General features: G+C 48.3%; 1 protein-coding gene across 2 annotated transcripts in view; it reads right to left on the bottom strand.

The window, feature by feature from the left end:
• Positions 1 to 2830: 2830 nt before the first annotated feature.
• Positions 2831 to 17742, bottom strand: part of LOC140723898 (NACHT, LRR and PYD domains-containing protein 12-like) — a 64747-nt gene continuing 49835 nt past the window's right edge. For both annotated transcript variants that reach the window (XM_073038437.1, XM_073038439.1), the window contains 7 exons: positions 13149 to 13235; positions 8309 to 8479; positions 4714 to 4884; positions 4388 to 4558; positions 4062 to 4232; positions 3739 to 3906; positions 2831 to 3573 (listed from right to left, as the gene is read on the bottom strand). In XM_073038437.1, the coding sequence (XP_072894538.1) occupies positions 3486 to 3573; positions 3739 to 3906; positions 4062 to 4232; positions 4388 to 4558; positions 4714 to 4884; positions 8309 to 8479; positions 13149 to 13235 (1027 nt within the window). In that variant the 3' untranslated portion in view covers positions 2831 to 3485. The remainder of the gene's footprint in view (positions 3574 to 3738; positions 3907 to 4061; positions 4233 to 4387; positions 4559 to 4713; positions 4885 to 8308; positions 8480 to 13148; positions 13236 to 17742) is intronic.

Below are 17742 nucleotides of genomic sequence, written 5' to 3' on the forward strand. Positions count from 1 at the left end.
ACCCGGTGCGTCTCTCCCTCTCTGTTGTCTGCCCATCTCTCTCTCCCTGCCGGCCATTGTAACAAAGGAATCAGGGATTATTTCAGATCGGGCCGCCTCTCCCTCTGATTTGTCATCTCCTGGCGTCCATTTTCTCTCAGTGCATCCCTTCCTTCCTCCCTGGAAACCATTTTCAAAGCGCGCGTCACCCCCTCCCTTTTGACAATGTTATATTGGCGCGACACACTCTCCCTGGTATTAATTCTATATTCTGGTTTTAATCCAGAATCCAATAGTTAATCAGCACATAACCTTCCCCGCCCCCGGTGATAATTTTCAGTCAGTACACAAGCCTCACTCTGTCGGCCATTATTACTCAGCCCATCACTTTCTCCCTGGAGACAATTTTCAGTCAACCTTTCACTCCCTCCCTTGTGACCATTCCAAATCCTTCTGTCGTTCCCTCCCTCGTCACCATTTTCAATCAGGAGCCCCTCGCAGGACAGACACTCTCGACCACCCTCCACTCGATTGCGCAGACTGTTTATCACAAATAATAAATATATCGCAAACAATAGAGACCGATCCGACATCCTCATCTCCGGATCCTGTCGTCATCACTCCGAGTGTCGTGAAGAGAGGAGGATACAGACACCAGGAAACGTGTGCGGTGATATTCCCGGTGTCGATACAGAGACCCGACACCGTGATCGGTAAAACTCTCGGTGTGGAGACAGAGAACGGGAACCGTGCCTGGCAAAATTCCCAGTTTGGAATATGGAGACCGGGAACTGTGCCTTGTATAATTTCCTGTGTGCTATGTGGACACCGGGAACCGGGCGCAATGAATCACCCGGCGTGGAGACACGGAAACAATAACCTCTCTCACATCTTCAGGAAGGCGTGTCGAAGGTCCTTCCATCCGATCGTATCCACCGTCTCCGCCAGGAGATGAGCATCTTCAGTGTTACAAAGCTGACAACATCCACACCACCCTCGACTGTCCGTGTGACTAATAAACCCAACGGCGTTCTCATCAAATTTCGTAAACCCCGCTCCGAGTTCTGTCAAATACAGAATTCAGGCGTCCCCGCCAATTGCCAGCATCCTACTCCTGTCGGAAATGAACTGAAAGAGGTCCCAATGGGAGGCAGATGGTGGGAAGGGACAGATCCCACTGGGTGATCGGACGACAGGAGTGAATAGGAAGCGGTGAAGACGGTGGGGGTAAATGAGAAGGGGCGGGCCCACTGGGAGGCAAATAGTGGCAGTGAATGGGAAGGGGAGGTCCCACTGGAAGTTTGGAAGATGCAAGCGAATGGGTAGAGGTGTCTTTCGTTAGGAATGTGGATGGGTGGAGTGAATGGAAAGGGGTGGTGTCCACTGGAAGCTTGGACGATGCAAGCGAATGGGTCAGAGTGCGTCCCGTTAGGAATGCGGATAGTTGGACTGAATGGGAAGGGGTGGGGTCCACTGGGAGTGCGGATGGTGGGAATGAATGGGAAAGAATGACATTTGATTGGGATCACGGTCCGTGTGAGTGGGCGGGAAGCGACGGCGTCCTGTGGCGAGTGCGGACCTTGGGAGAGGAAAGGAAATGGGTGGAGTTCCACTTTGCAAAATTATCCTCAACTTTGATTTCATCCTGGGCTACTTCTGGACCCTAGAAGTCAAATGTGATTGTTAACCGCTATGGTTATGATTCCCGTCTGTACTCCCCTGCCCGTTTGTGCCCCCTCCCACCCTCTCCTGGTCTGTGTGTGTGTGTGTGTGTGTGTGTGTGTGTGTGTGTGTGTGTGTGTGTGTGTGTGTGTGTGTGTGTGTGTGTGTGTGTGTGTGTGTGAGTGCGTGCGTGCGTGCGTGCGTGCGTGTGGTTCCCTGTGCCACAGTTCCAAGATGAACACAATGAGAGTCTCCTCTGTAATCTGTTTCAACTCGAGAACTGCAGACCTTTTTGTTCCCGTGTCTGACCCCAGAAGAGTGTGATGGGACGGTGTGGAGGGAGATTCACTCTGTCTCTGACCCCGGGAGTGTGTGATGGGACGGTGTGGAGGGAGATTCACTCTGTGTCTGACCCCAGAAGAGTGTGATGGGACGGTGTGGAGGGAGATTCACTCTGTCTCTGACCCCGGGAGTGTGTGATGGGACGGTGTGGAGGGAGATTCACTCTGTGTCTGACCCCAGAAGAGTGTGATGGGACGGTGTGGAGGGAGATTCACTCTGTCTCTGACCCCGGGAGTGTGTGATGGGACGGTGTGGAGGGAGATTCACTCTGTGTCTGACCCCGGGAGTGTGTGATGGGACGGTGTGGAGGGAGAATCTCTCTGTGTCTGACCCCGGGAGTGTGTGATGGGACAGTGTGGAGGGAGATACACTATGTGTCTGACCCCGGGAGTGTGTGATGGGACGGTGTTGAGGGAGCTTCACTCTGTGTCTGACCCCGGGAGTGTGTGATGGGACAGTGTGGGGGGAGAATCACTCTGGCTCTAACCCAGGGTGGGGTGATGGGTCGGTGTTGAGGGAGCTTCACTCTGTGTCTGACCCTGGAAGTCTGTGATGGAATGATGTGGCTCAACGCCGGTATGCCTTCCCCCATCCCTATCGTACTCAGGACCCAAGTGAAATCACGTCTGACATTGCAGTCGATTTTAACTGTCTGCGGGGGCAATCAGCCACGATGGGGGTAGGGTGGATATGCGATCCTGGGCACCCAGACACTGAGACGCTGCTGCACCAGTGTGAGGAGCTCAGAACAATTATTGCAGTTCACCGGGGGCGGGGGGCGGGGGGACAGCAGTAACTCCAGGACACTGTTTCTCCTTTCATGAGACTCAAGTCCGACACCAAGACGGAAAGTTACAGCGGTTTATTGATTTCATCATGACAAATGTAAATTAAACAACGAGTGAGCTGCTGACGTGCGGGAATAAATAAGCTGCTCCCGACTCACTCACAGGTCACACACAATTAACTGACCGGCGACAACGAGTGACCGGTTGAATAATCAGTCCCGTTTCAGACCGTCACTCTGCATCGGGGAACCGATGATTATAAAATCACACTTCAGGGCCGTGTCCGAGATCGCTGCAGATCCAGGGTCACTGCCGAGGGATTTGTCCATTTAACATCATTATATCGGCCAGGCTGCCGAATGCACCGTCCTTAGCAAAGGGAGCAAAATGATTCTCTCCCGGGATAATCCCACCTCGGCACACCGGTGTCCCAGACTGAGCCCCGGACCCCGAGCTCTTCCTGTCTGGATAATTCCCAGGGGTGTCACGTGGGAGTCTCTAACACGCACATCCTGCGGAAGCTGCCCCGCCGGACAACAGGCGGAAATACGTTACTGCGGGACCGCTCCCAGCGACGCAGAGCGCGAGAGACCCGAGCCGGTTCGGTTAAAACCGTTGGGAATCACCCCCGGCGCGCGACCATTAAAGGTAAGGGCGGGAAATCGGCCAAAATGTCCCCATCCCGAGGGCGGGGATTTTCACACATTCAGATGTTCACACGGTCACTGTCAGTCCGGGTCTGGGTTCCTGCAGAGATCTCAGTTCCTTCTTCCCGGTCTCACTGAACCGATTCCCCACCAGCCTGAAACAGATGGGAGAACAAAGATGAAATAAACAGATTACACAACACTGTCAGTAACAGGGGACCGGTGTTAATGTTTCAACAACACTCACAGACAAATTATCACCAGAAAACCCGCGGATCCGCTGATATTTTATCTCATTGAACATTAATACAAACACTCACCAGATCCACTCCAGACTCGGGAAGTTCAGTATGAGGCGGCGGAGAGCGGGGACAGATCGGTCTTTCAGCGAGTTTGATCCCAGGTTCAGCACCGTCAGCGATGGGTTTGTACTGAGAGCGGAGACGAGATCCTCGACACCAGAATCTGTGAGACCGACATCACTCAGCCTGGAGATGAGAGAGAATGAGGGTGAAGGACACAGAGAGACAGGAGACGGTACAAATCCCCAGTGTTTATCAGTAACACAATTACTGATCACATTAATGTTCAATGTCAGACACCCAGTGACTGTAAACACAATCTCCCACAGTCTGATACTTACTGAAGTTTCTGTATTTTACACTCCGGGTTCCTCAGAGCCGCAAACACCTGTTTCACTCCTGAATCTCCCAGTTCATTCAAACTCAGGTCCAGCTCGGTCAGTGATGGTTTTGTACTGAGAGCGGAGACGAGATCCTCAGCACCAGAATCTGTGAGACCGACACCCCTCAGCCTGGAGATGAGAGAGAGTGAGGGTGAAGGACACAGAGAGACAGGAGATGGTACAGATCCCCAGTGTTTATCAGTAACACAATTACTGATCACATTAATGTTCAGTGTCAGACACCCAGTGACTGTAAACACAATCTCCCACAGTCTGGTACTTACCCCAGTTTCTGTATTTTACACTCCGGGTTCCTCAGAGCCGCAGACACCAGTTTCACTCCTGAATCTCCCAGTTTATTATCACTCAGGTTCAGCTCTGTCAGTGATGGGTTTGTACTGAGAGCGGAGACGAGATCCTTGGCACCAGAATCTGTGAGATCGACATCCCTCAGCCTGGAGATGAGAGAGAGTGAGGGTGAAGGACACAGAGAGACAGGAGACGGTACAAATCCCCAGTGTTTATCAGTAACACAATTACTGATCACAATAATGTTCAGTGTCAGACACCCACTGACTGTAAACACAATCTCCCACAGTCTGGTACTTACCACAGTTTCTGTATTTTACACTCCGGGTTCCTCAGAGCCGCAGACACCAGTTTCACTCCTGAATCTCCCAGTTCATTATCACTCAGGTTCAGCTCCGTCAGTGATGGTTTTGTACTGAGAGCGGAGACGAGATCCTCGGCACCAGAATCTTTGAGATCGACATCCCTCAGCCTGGAGATGAGAGAGAGTGAGGGTGAAGGACACAGAGAGACAGGAGACGGTACAAATCCCCAGTGTTTATCAGTAACACAATTACTGATTTTTTTTCTTCAGCACGACTGTGCAAGTCGGCCAGTGGGAACAGCAAGAAGAGTTTAAAAGGAAGACAGATTTACAGAGCGAGCGTCAGAGGAGCAGGAGACAGAGTAGGAAGGCTTTGGCTCAACGGGGCTTCGGCGATAAAGGGTCGAGGAGAGGGAGGTTATCTGTTTACAATACAGACAGAGAGTATGTGTGTGAGGCTGGATTTCTGTGCTCGGTGTCAGATGTGGGAGATCCTGGAGACTCCCAGCCTCCTGGACGGCAACATCTGCACCAGGTGTGTCGAGCTGCAGCTCCTTAGGGACCGAGTTAGGGAACTGGAGATGCAGCTCGATGACCTTCGTCTGGTCAGGGAGAGCGAGGAGGTGATAGAAAGGAGTTACAGGCAGGTGGTCACACCAGGGCTACGGGAGACTGAAGATGTGAGTCACAGTCAGGAGAGGGAAGGGCAACAAGCAGGCACTAGTGAATACCCCTGTGGCTGTACCCCTTGACAATAGGTACTCCTGTTCAAGTACTGCCGGGGTGGGGTGGCGGCCTAAGGCGGGGGCGTGGGGGGAAGCAACAGTTGCCGTGCCTCTGACGCAGAGTCTGGCCCTGTGGTCCAGAAGGGCAGGGAATAGATGGCAGTAGAGATACGGGAGTTTGTGGTTAGTGGGTCAGACAGGCGAATCTTTGGACGCAGGAATGAAACACGTGAATAATGGTAGTTTGTCTCCCAGGTGCCAGGGTCTGGGGTTTTCTGATCGCGTCCAAGATATCCTGCAGTAGGAGTGCGAATAGCCAGAGGTCGTGGTACATATTGGTACAAATGACATAGGTAGGAAAAGGGAAGAGGTCCTGAAAACAGGCTACAGGGCGTTAGGATGTAAGTTGAGAAACAGGAACGCACAGGTAGTAATCTCGGGATTACTGCCTGTGCAACAAGACAGTGAGAATAAGATTAGGATGAGGTGGAGGATAAACGTGTGGCTGAGAGATTGGAACAGGAGGGAGCGATTCAGATTTCTGGATCATTGGGACCTCTTTTGGAGCAGGTGTGACCTGCACAAAAAGAACAGGTTGCACTTGAATCCCAGGGGGACCAATATCCTGGCAGGAAGGTTTGCTAAGGCTGTTGCAGAGAGTTTAAATAGAATTGCTGGGGGTGGGAAATGAACTGATGTGACGGAGGAGAGGAAGGTTGGCTCAGAAATAGAGAACATTTGGAGAGAATGCGAAAAGGAGGATAGGCAGGAGATAGAGAAGGGACACATTCAGTCCGATGGTTTGAGATGTGTCTATTTTAATGCAAGGAGTATGATGAATAAAGCGGATGAGCTTCGAGTGTGGATCAGCTCTTGGAGCTATGATGTTGTGGTCATTAGAGAGACTTGGATGGCTCAGGGGCAGGAATGGCTACTTCAAGTGCTGGGTTTTAGATGTTTCAGAAAGGACAGGGAAGGAGGCAAAAGAGGTGGGGGCGTGGCACAGTTGATCAGAGATAGTGTCACGGCTGCAGAAAAGGAAGAAGTCATGGAGGGGTTGTCTACGGCGTCTCTGTGGGTGGAAGTTAGGAACAGGAAAGGGTCAATAACTCTACTGGGTGTTTTGTATAGACCACCCAACAGTAACAGGGACATCGAGGAGCAGATAGGGAGACAGATTCTGGAAAGGAGTAACAACAACAGGGTTGTTGAGGTGTGAGATTTTAACTTCCCAAATATTGATTGGCATCTCCCTTGAGTGAGGGGTTTTGACGGGGTGGAGTTTGTTAGGTGTGTTCAGGAAGGTTTCTTGACACAATATGTAGATAAGCCTACAAGAGGGGAGGCTGTACTTGATCTGCTATTTGGAAATGAACCTGGCCTGGTGTCAGTTCTCTCAGTGAGACAGCATTTTGGAGATAGTGATCACAATTCTATCTCTTTTACCATAGCATTAGAGAGGGATAGGAACAGGCAAGTTAGAGGAAGGAGAACTATGACGCTATCAGGCTGCAACTTGTAAGCATAAATTGGAAACAGATGTTCTCAGGGAAACGTACCGAAGAAATGTAGAAAATGTTCAAGGGATACTTCCATGGGGTTCTGAGTAGGTACGTTGCAATGAGACATGGAAAGGATGGTAGGGTACAAGATCCGTGGTGCACAAGGCCGTTGTAAATCTAGTTAAGAAGAAAAGAAGAGCTTACGAAAGGTTCAAAAAATGAGGTAATGATATGAATCTGGAAGATTATAAGGCTGGCAGGAAGGAGCTTAAGAATGAAATCAGGAGAGCTAGAAGGGGCCATGAGAAGGCCTTGACGGACAGGATTAAGGAAAACCCCCAAGGCATTCTACAAATATGTGAAGGGCAAGAGGATAAGATCTGAGAGGATAGGACCAAACATGTGTGACAATGGAAAAGTGCGTATAGAACCGGAGGAAATAGAGGAAGTATTTAATGAATCATTCACTTCAGTATTCACGACGGAAAAGGATCTTGGCGATTGTAGGGATGACTTGCAGTGGACTGCAAAGCTTGAGAATGTAGATATTAAGAAAGAGGATATGCTGGAGCTTTTGGAAAGCATCAAGTTGGAAAAGTCACCGGGAGATGGCGGGATGTACCCCAGGCTACTGTGGGAAGTGCGGGAGGAGATTGCTGAGACTCTGGAAATGATCTTTGTATCATCACTGAGGATGGGAGAGGTTCCTGAGGATTGTTGGGTTGCGGATGTTGTTCCCTTATTCAAGAAAGGGAGTAGGGATAGCCTAGGATATTACAGCCTAGAGAGTCTTACTTCAGTAGTTGCTAAGTTGATGGAGAAGATCCTGAGAGGTAGGATTTATGAACATCTGGAAGGGCAAAATATGATTAGGAATAGTCAGCATGGCTTTGTGAAAGGCAGGTCGTGCCTTACGAACCTGAAGGGCCAATATTGTGCTCTATATTTTCTATATTTCTTTGTTTCTACTGATCACAGTAATATTCAGTGTCAGACACCCAGTGACTGAAAGCACAATCTCGTACAGTCTGGTATTTATTCCAGTTTCTGTATTTCACACTCCGCATTTCTCAGAGCCGCAGACACCCGTTTAACTCCTGAATCTCCCAGTTTATTCTCACCCATGTTCAGATGGGTCAGTGATGGGTTTGTACTGAGAGCGGAGACGAGATTCTCGGCACCAGAATCTGTGAGTCCAACACCCCACAGCCTGGAGATGAGAGAGGGTGAGGGTGAAGGACACAGAGAGACAGGAGATGGTACAAATCCCCAGTGTTTATCAGTAACACAATTACTGATCACATTAATGTTCAGTGTCAGACACCCAGTGACTGTAAGCACAATTTCCCACAGTCTGGTACTTACCACAGTTTCTGTATTTTACACTCCGGGTTCCTCAGAGCCGCAGACAGCAGTTTCACTCCTGAATCTCTCAGTTTATTATCACTCAGGTCCAGCTCCGTCAGTGATGGGTTTGTACTAAGAGCGGAGACGAGATCCTCGACACCAGAATCTTTGAGACCGACATTGACCAACCTGGAGATGAGAGAGTGAGGGTGAAGGACACAGAGAGACAGGAGACGGTACAAATCCCCAGTGTTTATCAGTAACACCATTAGTGATTTTTTTCTTCAGCACGACTGCGCAAGTCGGCCAGTGAGAACAGCGAGAAGAGTTTAAAAGGAAGACAGATTTACAGAGCGAGCGTCAGGGGAGCGGGAGACAGAGTAGGAAGGCTTTGGCACAACGGGGCTTCGGTGATAAAGGGTCGAGGCGAGGTAGGTTATCTGTTTACGATACAGACAGAGAGTATGTGTGTGAGGCTGGTCTTCTGTGCTCGGTGTCAGATGTTTGAGATCCTGGAGACTCCCAGCCGCCTGGACGGCAAAATCTGCACCCGGTGTGTCGAGCTGCTGCTCCTTAGGGACCGAGTTAGGGAACTGGAGCTGCAGCTCGATGACCTTCGTCTGGTCAGGGAGAGCGAGGAGGTGATAGAGAGGAGTTACAGGCAGGTGGTCACACCGGGGCCACGGGAGACTGAAGAAGTGGGTCACAGTCAGGAGAGGGAAGGGCAAGAAGCAGGTACTAGAGAGTAACCCTGTGGCTGTACCCCTCGACAATAAGTACTCCTGTTTGATTACCGCCGGAGGGGGCTGGCCTACGGGGTTGGGGAGCATCAGTGTCAATGCCTCTGGCACAGAATCTGGCCCTGTGGCTCAGGAGGGCAGGGAAAGGAAGAGGAAGGCAGCAGAGATAGGGGACTCTATAGTTTTGGGGTCAGACATACGATTCTGTGGACACAGGAAAGAAACCCGGATGGTAGTTTGCCACTCAGGTGCCAGGGTCCAGGATTTTCTGATCACGCCCAAGATATCCTGCAGTGGGAGGGAGAACAGCCAGAGGTAGTGGTACATATTGGTACCAGTGACATAGGTAGGAAAAGGGAAGAGGTCCTGAAAACAGAGTACAGGGTGTTAGGAAGTAATTTGAGAAGCAGGACCTCAAAGGTAGTGATCTCGGAATTACTGCCTGTCCCACGTGACAGTGAGAATAAGATTAGGATGAGGTGGAGGATAAACGTGTGACTGAGGGATTGGAGCTGGAGGCAGGGATTCAGGTTTCTGGATCATTGGGACCTCTTTTGGAGCAGGTGTGACCTGCACAAAAAGGATGGGTTGCACTTGAATCCCAAGGGGACCAATATCCTGACAGGAAGGTTTGCTAAGGCTCCTGGGGAGAGTTTAAACTAGATTTGCCGGGGGGAGGGAACCAAATTGATGTGACGGAGGAGAGGGAGGTTGGCTCACAAGTAGAGAGAATTTGGAGACAGTGTGAAAGGGAGGATACGCAGGTGGTAGAGAAGGAGGCACTCAGTCCGATGGTTTGAGAAGTGTCTATTTTAATGCAAGGAGTATGATGAATAAAACGGATGAGCTTAGAGCGTGGATCAGCTCTCGGAGATATGATGTGGTGGCCATTACAGAGACTAGGATGGTGCAGGGGCAGGAATGGTTACTTCGAGTGTCAGGATTTAATTGTTTCAGAAAGGACAGGGAGGGAGGCAAAAGAGGTGGGGACCTGGCACTGTTGATCAGAGATAGTGTCACGGCTACAGAAAAGGAGGACGTCATGGAGGGGTTGTCTACGGCGTCTCTGTGGGTGGAAGTTAGGAACAGGAAGGGGTCAATAACTCTACTGGGTGTTTTGTGTAGACCACCCAACAGTAACAGGGACATCGAGGAGCAGATAGGGAGACAGATTCTGGACTAGAGTAACAATAACAGGGTTGTTGAAGTGTGAGATTTTAATTTCCCAAATGTTGATTGGCATCTCCCTAGAGTGAGGGGTTTAGATGGGGTGGAGTTTGTTACGTGTGTTCAGGAAGGTTTCTTGACGCAATATGTAGATAAGCCTACAAGAGGAGAGGCTGTACTTGATCTGGTATTGGGAAATGAACCTGGCCAGGTGTCAGATCTCTCAGTGGGAGAGCATTTTGGAGACAGTGATCACAATTCTATCTCTTTTACCATAGCATTAGAGAGGGATAAGAACAGGCAAGTTAGGGAAACATTTAATTGGAGTAAGGGGAACTATGAGGCTATCAGGCTGGAAGTTGTAGCATAAATTGGAAACAGATGTCCTGACGGAAACATACCGAAGAAATGTAGAACATGTTCAGGGGATATTTGCGTGGGGTTCTGAGTAGGTACGTTCCAATGAGACATGGAAAGGATGGTAGGGTACAAGATCCGTGGTGTACAAAGGCCGTTGTAAATCCGGTCAAGAAGGAAAGAAGAGCTTATGAAAGGTTCATAAAACTAGGTAATGATATGAATCTGGAAGATTATAAGGCTAGCAGGAAGGAGCTTAAAAATGAAATCAGGAGAGCTAGAACGGGCCATGAGAAGGCCTTGCTGGGCAGGATTAAGGAAAACCCCAAAGCATTCTGCAAGTATGTGAAGAGCAAGAGGATAAGATGTGAGAGAACGGGACCAAACAAGTGTGACAATGGAAAAGTGTGTATGGAACCAGAGGAAATAGCGGAGGTATTTAATAAAGCATTTGCTTCGGTATTCATAACGGAAAAGGATCTTGGCAATTGTAGGGATGAATTGCAGTGGACTGAAAAGCTTGAGAATGTAGATATTAAGAAAGAGGATGTGGTGGAGCTTTTGGAAAGCATCAAGTTGGATAAGTCACCGGAACATGACGGGCTGTACTGCAGGCTACTGTGGGAAGTGCGGGAGGAGACTGCTGAGCCTCTGGCGATGATCTTTGCATCATAAATGAGGACGTGAGAGGTTCCGGAGGATTGTAGGATTGCGAATGTTGTTCACTTATTCAAGAAAGGGAGTAGGGATAGCCCAGGAAATTATAGGCTAGTGAGTCTTACTTCAGTGATTGGTAAGTTGATGGAGAAGATCCTGTGAGGTAGGATTTATGAACATCTGGAGAGGCAAAATATAATTAGGAATAGTCAGCATGGCTTTGTCAAAGGCAGGTTGTGCCTTACGAGCCTGAACGATTTTTTTGAGGATGTGACTAAACACATTGATGAAGGTAGAGCAGTAGAGCAGTAGATGTAGTGTATATTGATTTCAGCAAGGCATTTGATAAGGTACCCCATGCAAGGCTTATTGAGAAAGTAAGGAGGCATGGGATCCAAGGGGACATTGCATTGTGGATCCAGAACTGGCTTGCCCACAGAAGACAATGAGTGGTTGTAGATGGGTGATATTCTGCATGGAGGTCGGTGACCAGTGGAGTGCCTCAGGGATCTATTCTGGGACCCTTACTCTTTGTGATTTTTATAAATGACCTGGATGAGGAAGTGGAGGGTAGTGTTAGTAAATTTTCTGATGACACAAAGGTTGGGGGTGTTGAGGATAGTGTGGAGGGCTGTCAGAGGTTACAGCGGGACATTGATAGGATGCAAAACTGTGCTGAGAAGTGGCAAATGGAGTTCATCCCAAATAAGTGTGAAGTGGTTCATTTTGGTAGGTCAAATATGCTGGTAGAATATAGTACTAATGGTAAGACTTGGCAGTGTGGAGGATCAGAGGGATCTTGGGGTCCGAGTACACAGGACACTCAAAGCTGCTATGCAGGTTGACTCTGTAGTTAAGAAGGCGTACGGTGTATTGGCCTTCATCAGTCATGGGACTGAGTTTAAGAGTCGAGAGGTAATGTTTAAGAGTTGAGAGGTTATGAAGGGGATAGATCGAGTTGACGTGGATAGGCTTTTTCCATTGAGAGTAGGGGAGATTCAAACAAGAGGACATGATTTGAGAGTTACGGGGCAAAAGTTTAAGGGGAACACGAGGGGAAATTTCTTTACTCAGAGAGTGGTGGCTGTGTGGAATGAGCTTCCAGTAGAAGTGGTAGAGGCAGGTTCGGTATTGTCATTTAAAGTAAAATTGCATAGGAATATGGACAGGAAAGGAATGGGGGGTTATATGCTGAGTGCCGGTCACTGGGACTAGGTGAGAGTGAGCGTTCGGCATGGACGAGAAGGGCCGAGATGGCCTGTTTCCGTGCTAAAATTGTTATATGGTTATATGTTGCAGCTATATAGGACCCTGGTCAGACCCCACTTGGTGTGCTGTGCTCAATTCTGGTCGCCTCACTATAGGAAGGACATGGAAACGATAGAAAGTTTGCAGAGGAGATTTACAAGGATTTTGCCTGCATTGGGGAGCATGCCTTATGAGAATAGGTTGAGTGAACTCGGCCTTTTCTCCTTGGAGTGACGGAGGATGAGAGGTGATTTGATAGAGGTGTACAAGATAATGAGAGGCATTGATCATGTGAATAGTCAGAAGCTTTTCCCCAGGGCTGAAACTATTAGCACGAGAGGGCATAGTTTTAAGGTGCTTGGAAGTAAGTACAGAGGAGATGTCAGGGGTAAGTTTTTTTACACAGAGAGTGGTGAGTGCGTGGAATGGGCTGCTGGCGGCGATGGTGGAGGCGGAAACGATCGGGTCTTTTAACCCCAGGATGGCTACATGGAGCTTAGATATATAGAGGGCTTTGGGTAAAATCGAGGTAATTCTAAGGTAGTGACTGTTCGGCACAGCATTGTGGGCCGAAGGGCCTGTATTGTTCTGTAGGTTTTCTATGTTTCTTTGTTTCTACTGATCACATTAATGTTCAGTGTCAGACACCCAGCGACTGTAAACACAATCTCCCACAGTCTGGTACTTACCACATTGTCTGTATTTTACACTCCGGGTTCCTCAGAGCCGCAGACACCAGTTTCACTCCTGAATCTCCCAGTTCATTATTACTCAGTCTAAACACAAACAGACAGATTGATGAACAAAGTGATTCAAACCGTGGGTCTGGGGGAATTTCTCTCACTCGGATATTCCAGGAAACATTAAACTCTTCAGTAAATCACTGATTGGAGTTCCCATCACTCTTATTGCCCTCCCTGCCCAGCTCCACCGTATTCACCGAATGTCAGTAATTTAGTCTGTCGGTGTGACCCTGTATACTCCACATATTCTGTCCCATTCCCCGATGGAGAGGAAAGTGTTCCTGACCGAAATGCCGAAATGTCAATGGGACACAGTGAAATGGACCCACCCGAGCTAAAGGGATGGGGAAGAGAGATCCCACACGAACTAAAGGGATGGGGAAGAGAGATACCACAGGAGGAAGGGAGATGGGGAAGGGATATCCCACAGGAGGAAGGGGGATAGGGAAGAGAGATCCCAAAGGAAGAAGGGAGATGGGAGAGAGCGATACCACAGGAGGAAGGGGGATGGGGAAGTGAGATCCCACAGGATGAAGTGCAATCGGGTAAAGAGATGCTAGGGCAGGAAAGTGGATGTAAAGATATATCTAATAGCGGGAACGTAATGGGCAAGAGAGATCCCACATGGAGGATTTGGAAGAGAGATCCCACAGGAGGATGTGGGATGAGTAGGAGAGTTACCTCATGAGTAATGGGGATGGGAAAGAGAGATCCCACAGGAGGAAGGGGGATGGGGAAGAGAGATCCCACAAGAGGATGGGGAATGGGGAAGAGAGATGTACAGGAGGAAGGGAAATGGGGAAGCAACATCCAATAGGAAGTGGAGGGATGGAAACAGAGCCCCCACGGGGGTCAGGTGGATGGGGAAGAGAGATCCCACAGTAGGAAATGGGATAGGGAGGAGATATCCCACAGGAAGAAAGGGGTGGGGAGTTTAAATCCCACAGGGGGAAGGGGGATGGGGAAGAGATCCAACAGATGGAAGTGGGATGGGAACAGAGGCCACAGAGTGTGAAAGGGGATGCGAAAGAGAGATCCCACAGGAGCATGGGGGGTGGAGAAGAGAGATCCCACGGCAGGAAGGGGGATGGGGATGAGAGATCCCACAGGAGGAAGCTGGATGGGGATGAGAGGTCCCATAGGAGGAAGGGTGATGGGGAAGAGAAATCCCACGGCAGGAAGGGGGATGGGGATGAGAGATCCCACAGGAGGAAGGTGAATGCTGAGGAGAGATCCAACAGTTGGAAGGAAGGGGGAGAGGGAACAAAGAGGCCAGAGGATGAAAGGGGGATTGGAAAGCGAGATCTCACAGGTGGATTGCTACCCGTGCCACGTGCTAGTGAGGCTAGAAATAGGAAGATAATGCAGCTAAATACGTGGCTGAGGGGATGGTGCATGAGCGAGGGGTTCATGTTTCTGGACAATTGTGCTTTCTTCCAGGGGAGGTGAGACCAGTTCGATTTGGGTAGTTTGCACCTGAACTGGAGGGGGACTAACATCCTTGCCGGTAGGTTAGCAAGTTCTGCTCCGGGGGTTTTAAACTAGATTGCAGGGGGAGGGGGCAGAGTGTTAGAACAGATAGTGAAGTGGAGGAGGATAAGGATCATGCGAGCACTGCTTGTATAGACAGATATCTAAGGTTTTTACGTGATAGAAATGTTCTCAGGTGCATCTATTTCCATACGAGGAATATTGTAGGTAAGGCAGATGAGTTTAGGGTTTGGATTGACACATGATGATTTCGACATTATAGCTATCATTAAGACTTGATTTTCAGGAGGGGCAGGACTGGCAGCTTCATGTTCCGGGTTTCCATTGTTTCAGACGTGATAGGGGGTAGGGATAAAAGGGGGAGGAGTGGCATTACCAGTCACGGAGAATATCACAGCTGTCCGTAGACAGGACAGCCCGGAGGGTTCGTCTACAGAGGCCATATGGGTGGAGCTGAGGACGGGAAAAGTGTGACCACATAATAGGGTTGTATTATATACCGTCCAATAGGCAGAAAGAATTGGAGGAGCAAATCTGTAGAGAGGAAGCACAGCAATGTAAGAAACAGAAAATTGTAATCGTAGAGGATTTTAAATTTCCACATATTGACGGGGACACCCACTCTGAGAAAGGGTTAGATGGCGTGGAGTTTGTCAAATGTGTTCAGGAAAGTTTTCTAAATCAATATATTGAGGTACCAACGAGAGAGGGTGCAGTACCTGATCTCCTATTAGGGAACCAGACAGGTCAGGTGACAGAAGTATGTGTTGGTGAACATTTTGGGTCCAGTGACCATAATGTCATTAGTTTCAAGATAATTATGGATAAGGATAGGACTGGTCCACCAGTTAAGGTTCTGAATTGGAGAAGGGCCAATTTTGTGGAAATGAGAAAGGATCTGGGAAGAGTGGATTGGGATAAGATGTTTTCTGGCAAGGATGTGTTCAGTAAGTGGAACGCCTTCAAGGGTGAAATTTTGAGAGTGCAGAGTTTGCATGTTCCTGCCAGGATTAAAGGCAAAGTTAACAGGCATAGGGAACCTTGGTTTTCAAGGGATATTGGCGATCTGGTTAAGAAGGTGTTTAGCAGGTATAGGCAACAAGGAACAAATGTGGTACTTGAAGAGTATAGAAAATGTAAGGGAATAATAAAGAAGGAAATCAGGAAGGCAAAAAGAAGACATGAGGTTGCTTTGGCAGAAAATGTGAAGGTAAACTCGAAGGGTTTCTACAAATATATTAAGAGTAAAAGGAAAGTAAAGGACAAAATTGGCCACCTAGAAGATCAGAGTGGTCGTCTATGTGTGGAGCCTCACGAGATGGGGGAGATCTTAAACAGTTTTTTTGCGTCAGTGTTTACTCAGGAAACTGGCATAGCGGATATGGAATTAAGGGAAACAAACAGTGTCATGGAACATATAGAGATTAAAGAGGAGGAGCTGCTTCCTCCCTTACAGTGAATAAAGGTAGATAAATCACCGAGCCTGACATGATATTTCCTCGGACCTTGAGAGAGACTAGTGTAGAAATTGCAGGGGCCCTGGCAGAAATATTTAAAATGTCCTCAGCCACGGGTGCGGTGCCGGAGGATTGGAGGGTAGTTCATGTAGTTCCGTTGTTTGAAAAAGGCTCCTAAAGTACACCAGGTAATTACAGGCCAGTGAGCCTGACGTCAGTAGTAGGTAAATTATCAGAAGGTGTTCTGAGAGATCGGATATACAAGGATTTGGACAGCCAAGGGCTGATTAAAGATAGTCAGCATGGCTTTGTATGTGGTAGATTGTGTTTAATGAATCCTGTAGTGTTTTTCGAGGAGGTTACCAAGAATGCATATGAAGGAAAGGCTGTGGATGTTGTCTACATGAACTTTAGTAAGGCCTTTGACAAGGTCCCACGTAATAAGTTAGTTCAAAAGGTTCAGACACTAGGTATCCATGGAGAGGTTGTTAACTGGATCCGAAATTGACTGAGTCGGAGAAGACAGAGAGTGGTATTGGATGATTGCTTCTCAGACTGGAGGCCTGTGAATAGTGGTGGGACTCAGGGATCTGTGCTGGGACCATTGTTGTTTGTTGTCTATATCAATGATCTAGATAATATTGTGATAAATTGGATCAGCAGGTTTGCTGATGACACTACGGTGGAGGCATTGTGGACAGCGAGGAAAGCTTTCAGAGGGATCTGGACCAATTGGAAAAATGGGCCAGAATATGGCAGATGGAATTTATGACGTATGACATATAACCATATAACAATTACAGCACGGAAACAGGCCATCTCGGTCTTTCTAGTCTGTGCCGAATGCTTACTCTCACCTACTCCCACCTACCTGCACTCAGCCCATAACCCCCCATTCCATTCCTTTCCTGTCCATATACCTATCCAATTTTTTAAAAATGACAAAATCGAATCCGCCTCTACCACTTCTACTGGAAGATCGTTCCACACAGCTACCACTCTCTGAGTAAAGGAGTTCTCCCTTGTGTTACCCCTAAACTTTTGCCCTTTCACTCTCAACTCATTCCCTCTTGTTCGAATCTCCCCTACTCTGAATGGAAAAAAAGACTATCCACGTCAACTCCATCTATCCCCCTCATAATTGTAAATACCTCTATCAAGTCCCCCCTCAACCTTCTACGCTCCAAAGAATAAAGACCTAACTTGTTCATTAGGTGCTGAAACCCAGGTAACATTCCAGTAAATCTCCTCTGTACTCTCTCTATTTTGTTGACATCTTTCCTATAATTCGGTGACCAGAACTGTATACAATACTCCAAATTTGGCCTTAACAATGCCTTGTACAATTTTAACATTACATCCTAACTCCTATACTCAATGCTCTGATTTATCAAGGCCAGCATACCAAAAGCTTTCTTCAGCACCCTATCCACATGAGATTCCACCTTCAGGGAACTATGCACCATTATTCCTTTATCACTCTGTTCTTCTGCATTCCTCAGTACCCTACCATTTACCATATATGTCCTTTTTGGATTATTCCTACCAAAATGTATCACCTCACACATATCAACATTAAACTCCATCTGCCA

This window comes from Hemitrygon akajei, unplaced genomic scaffold, assembly GCF_048418815.1.
Source record: "Hemitrygon akajei unplaced genomic scaffold, sHemAka1.3 Scf000144, whole genome shotgun sequence".
NCBI lineage: Eukaryota > Metazoa > Chordata > Chondrichthyes > Myliobatiformes > Dasyatidae > Hemitrygon > Hemitrygon akajei.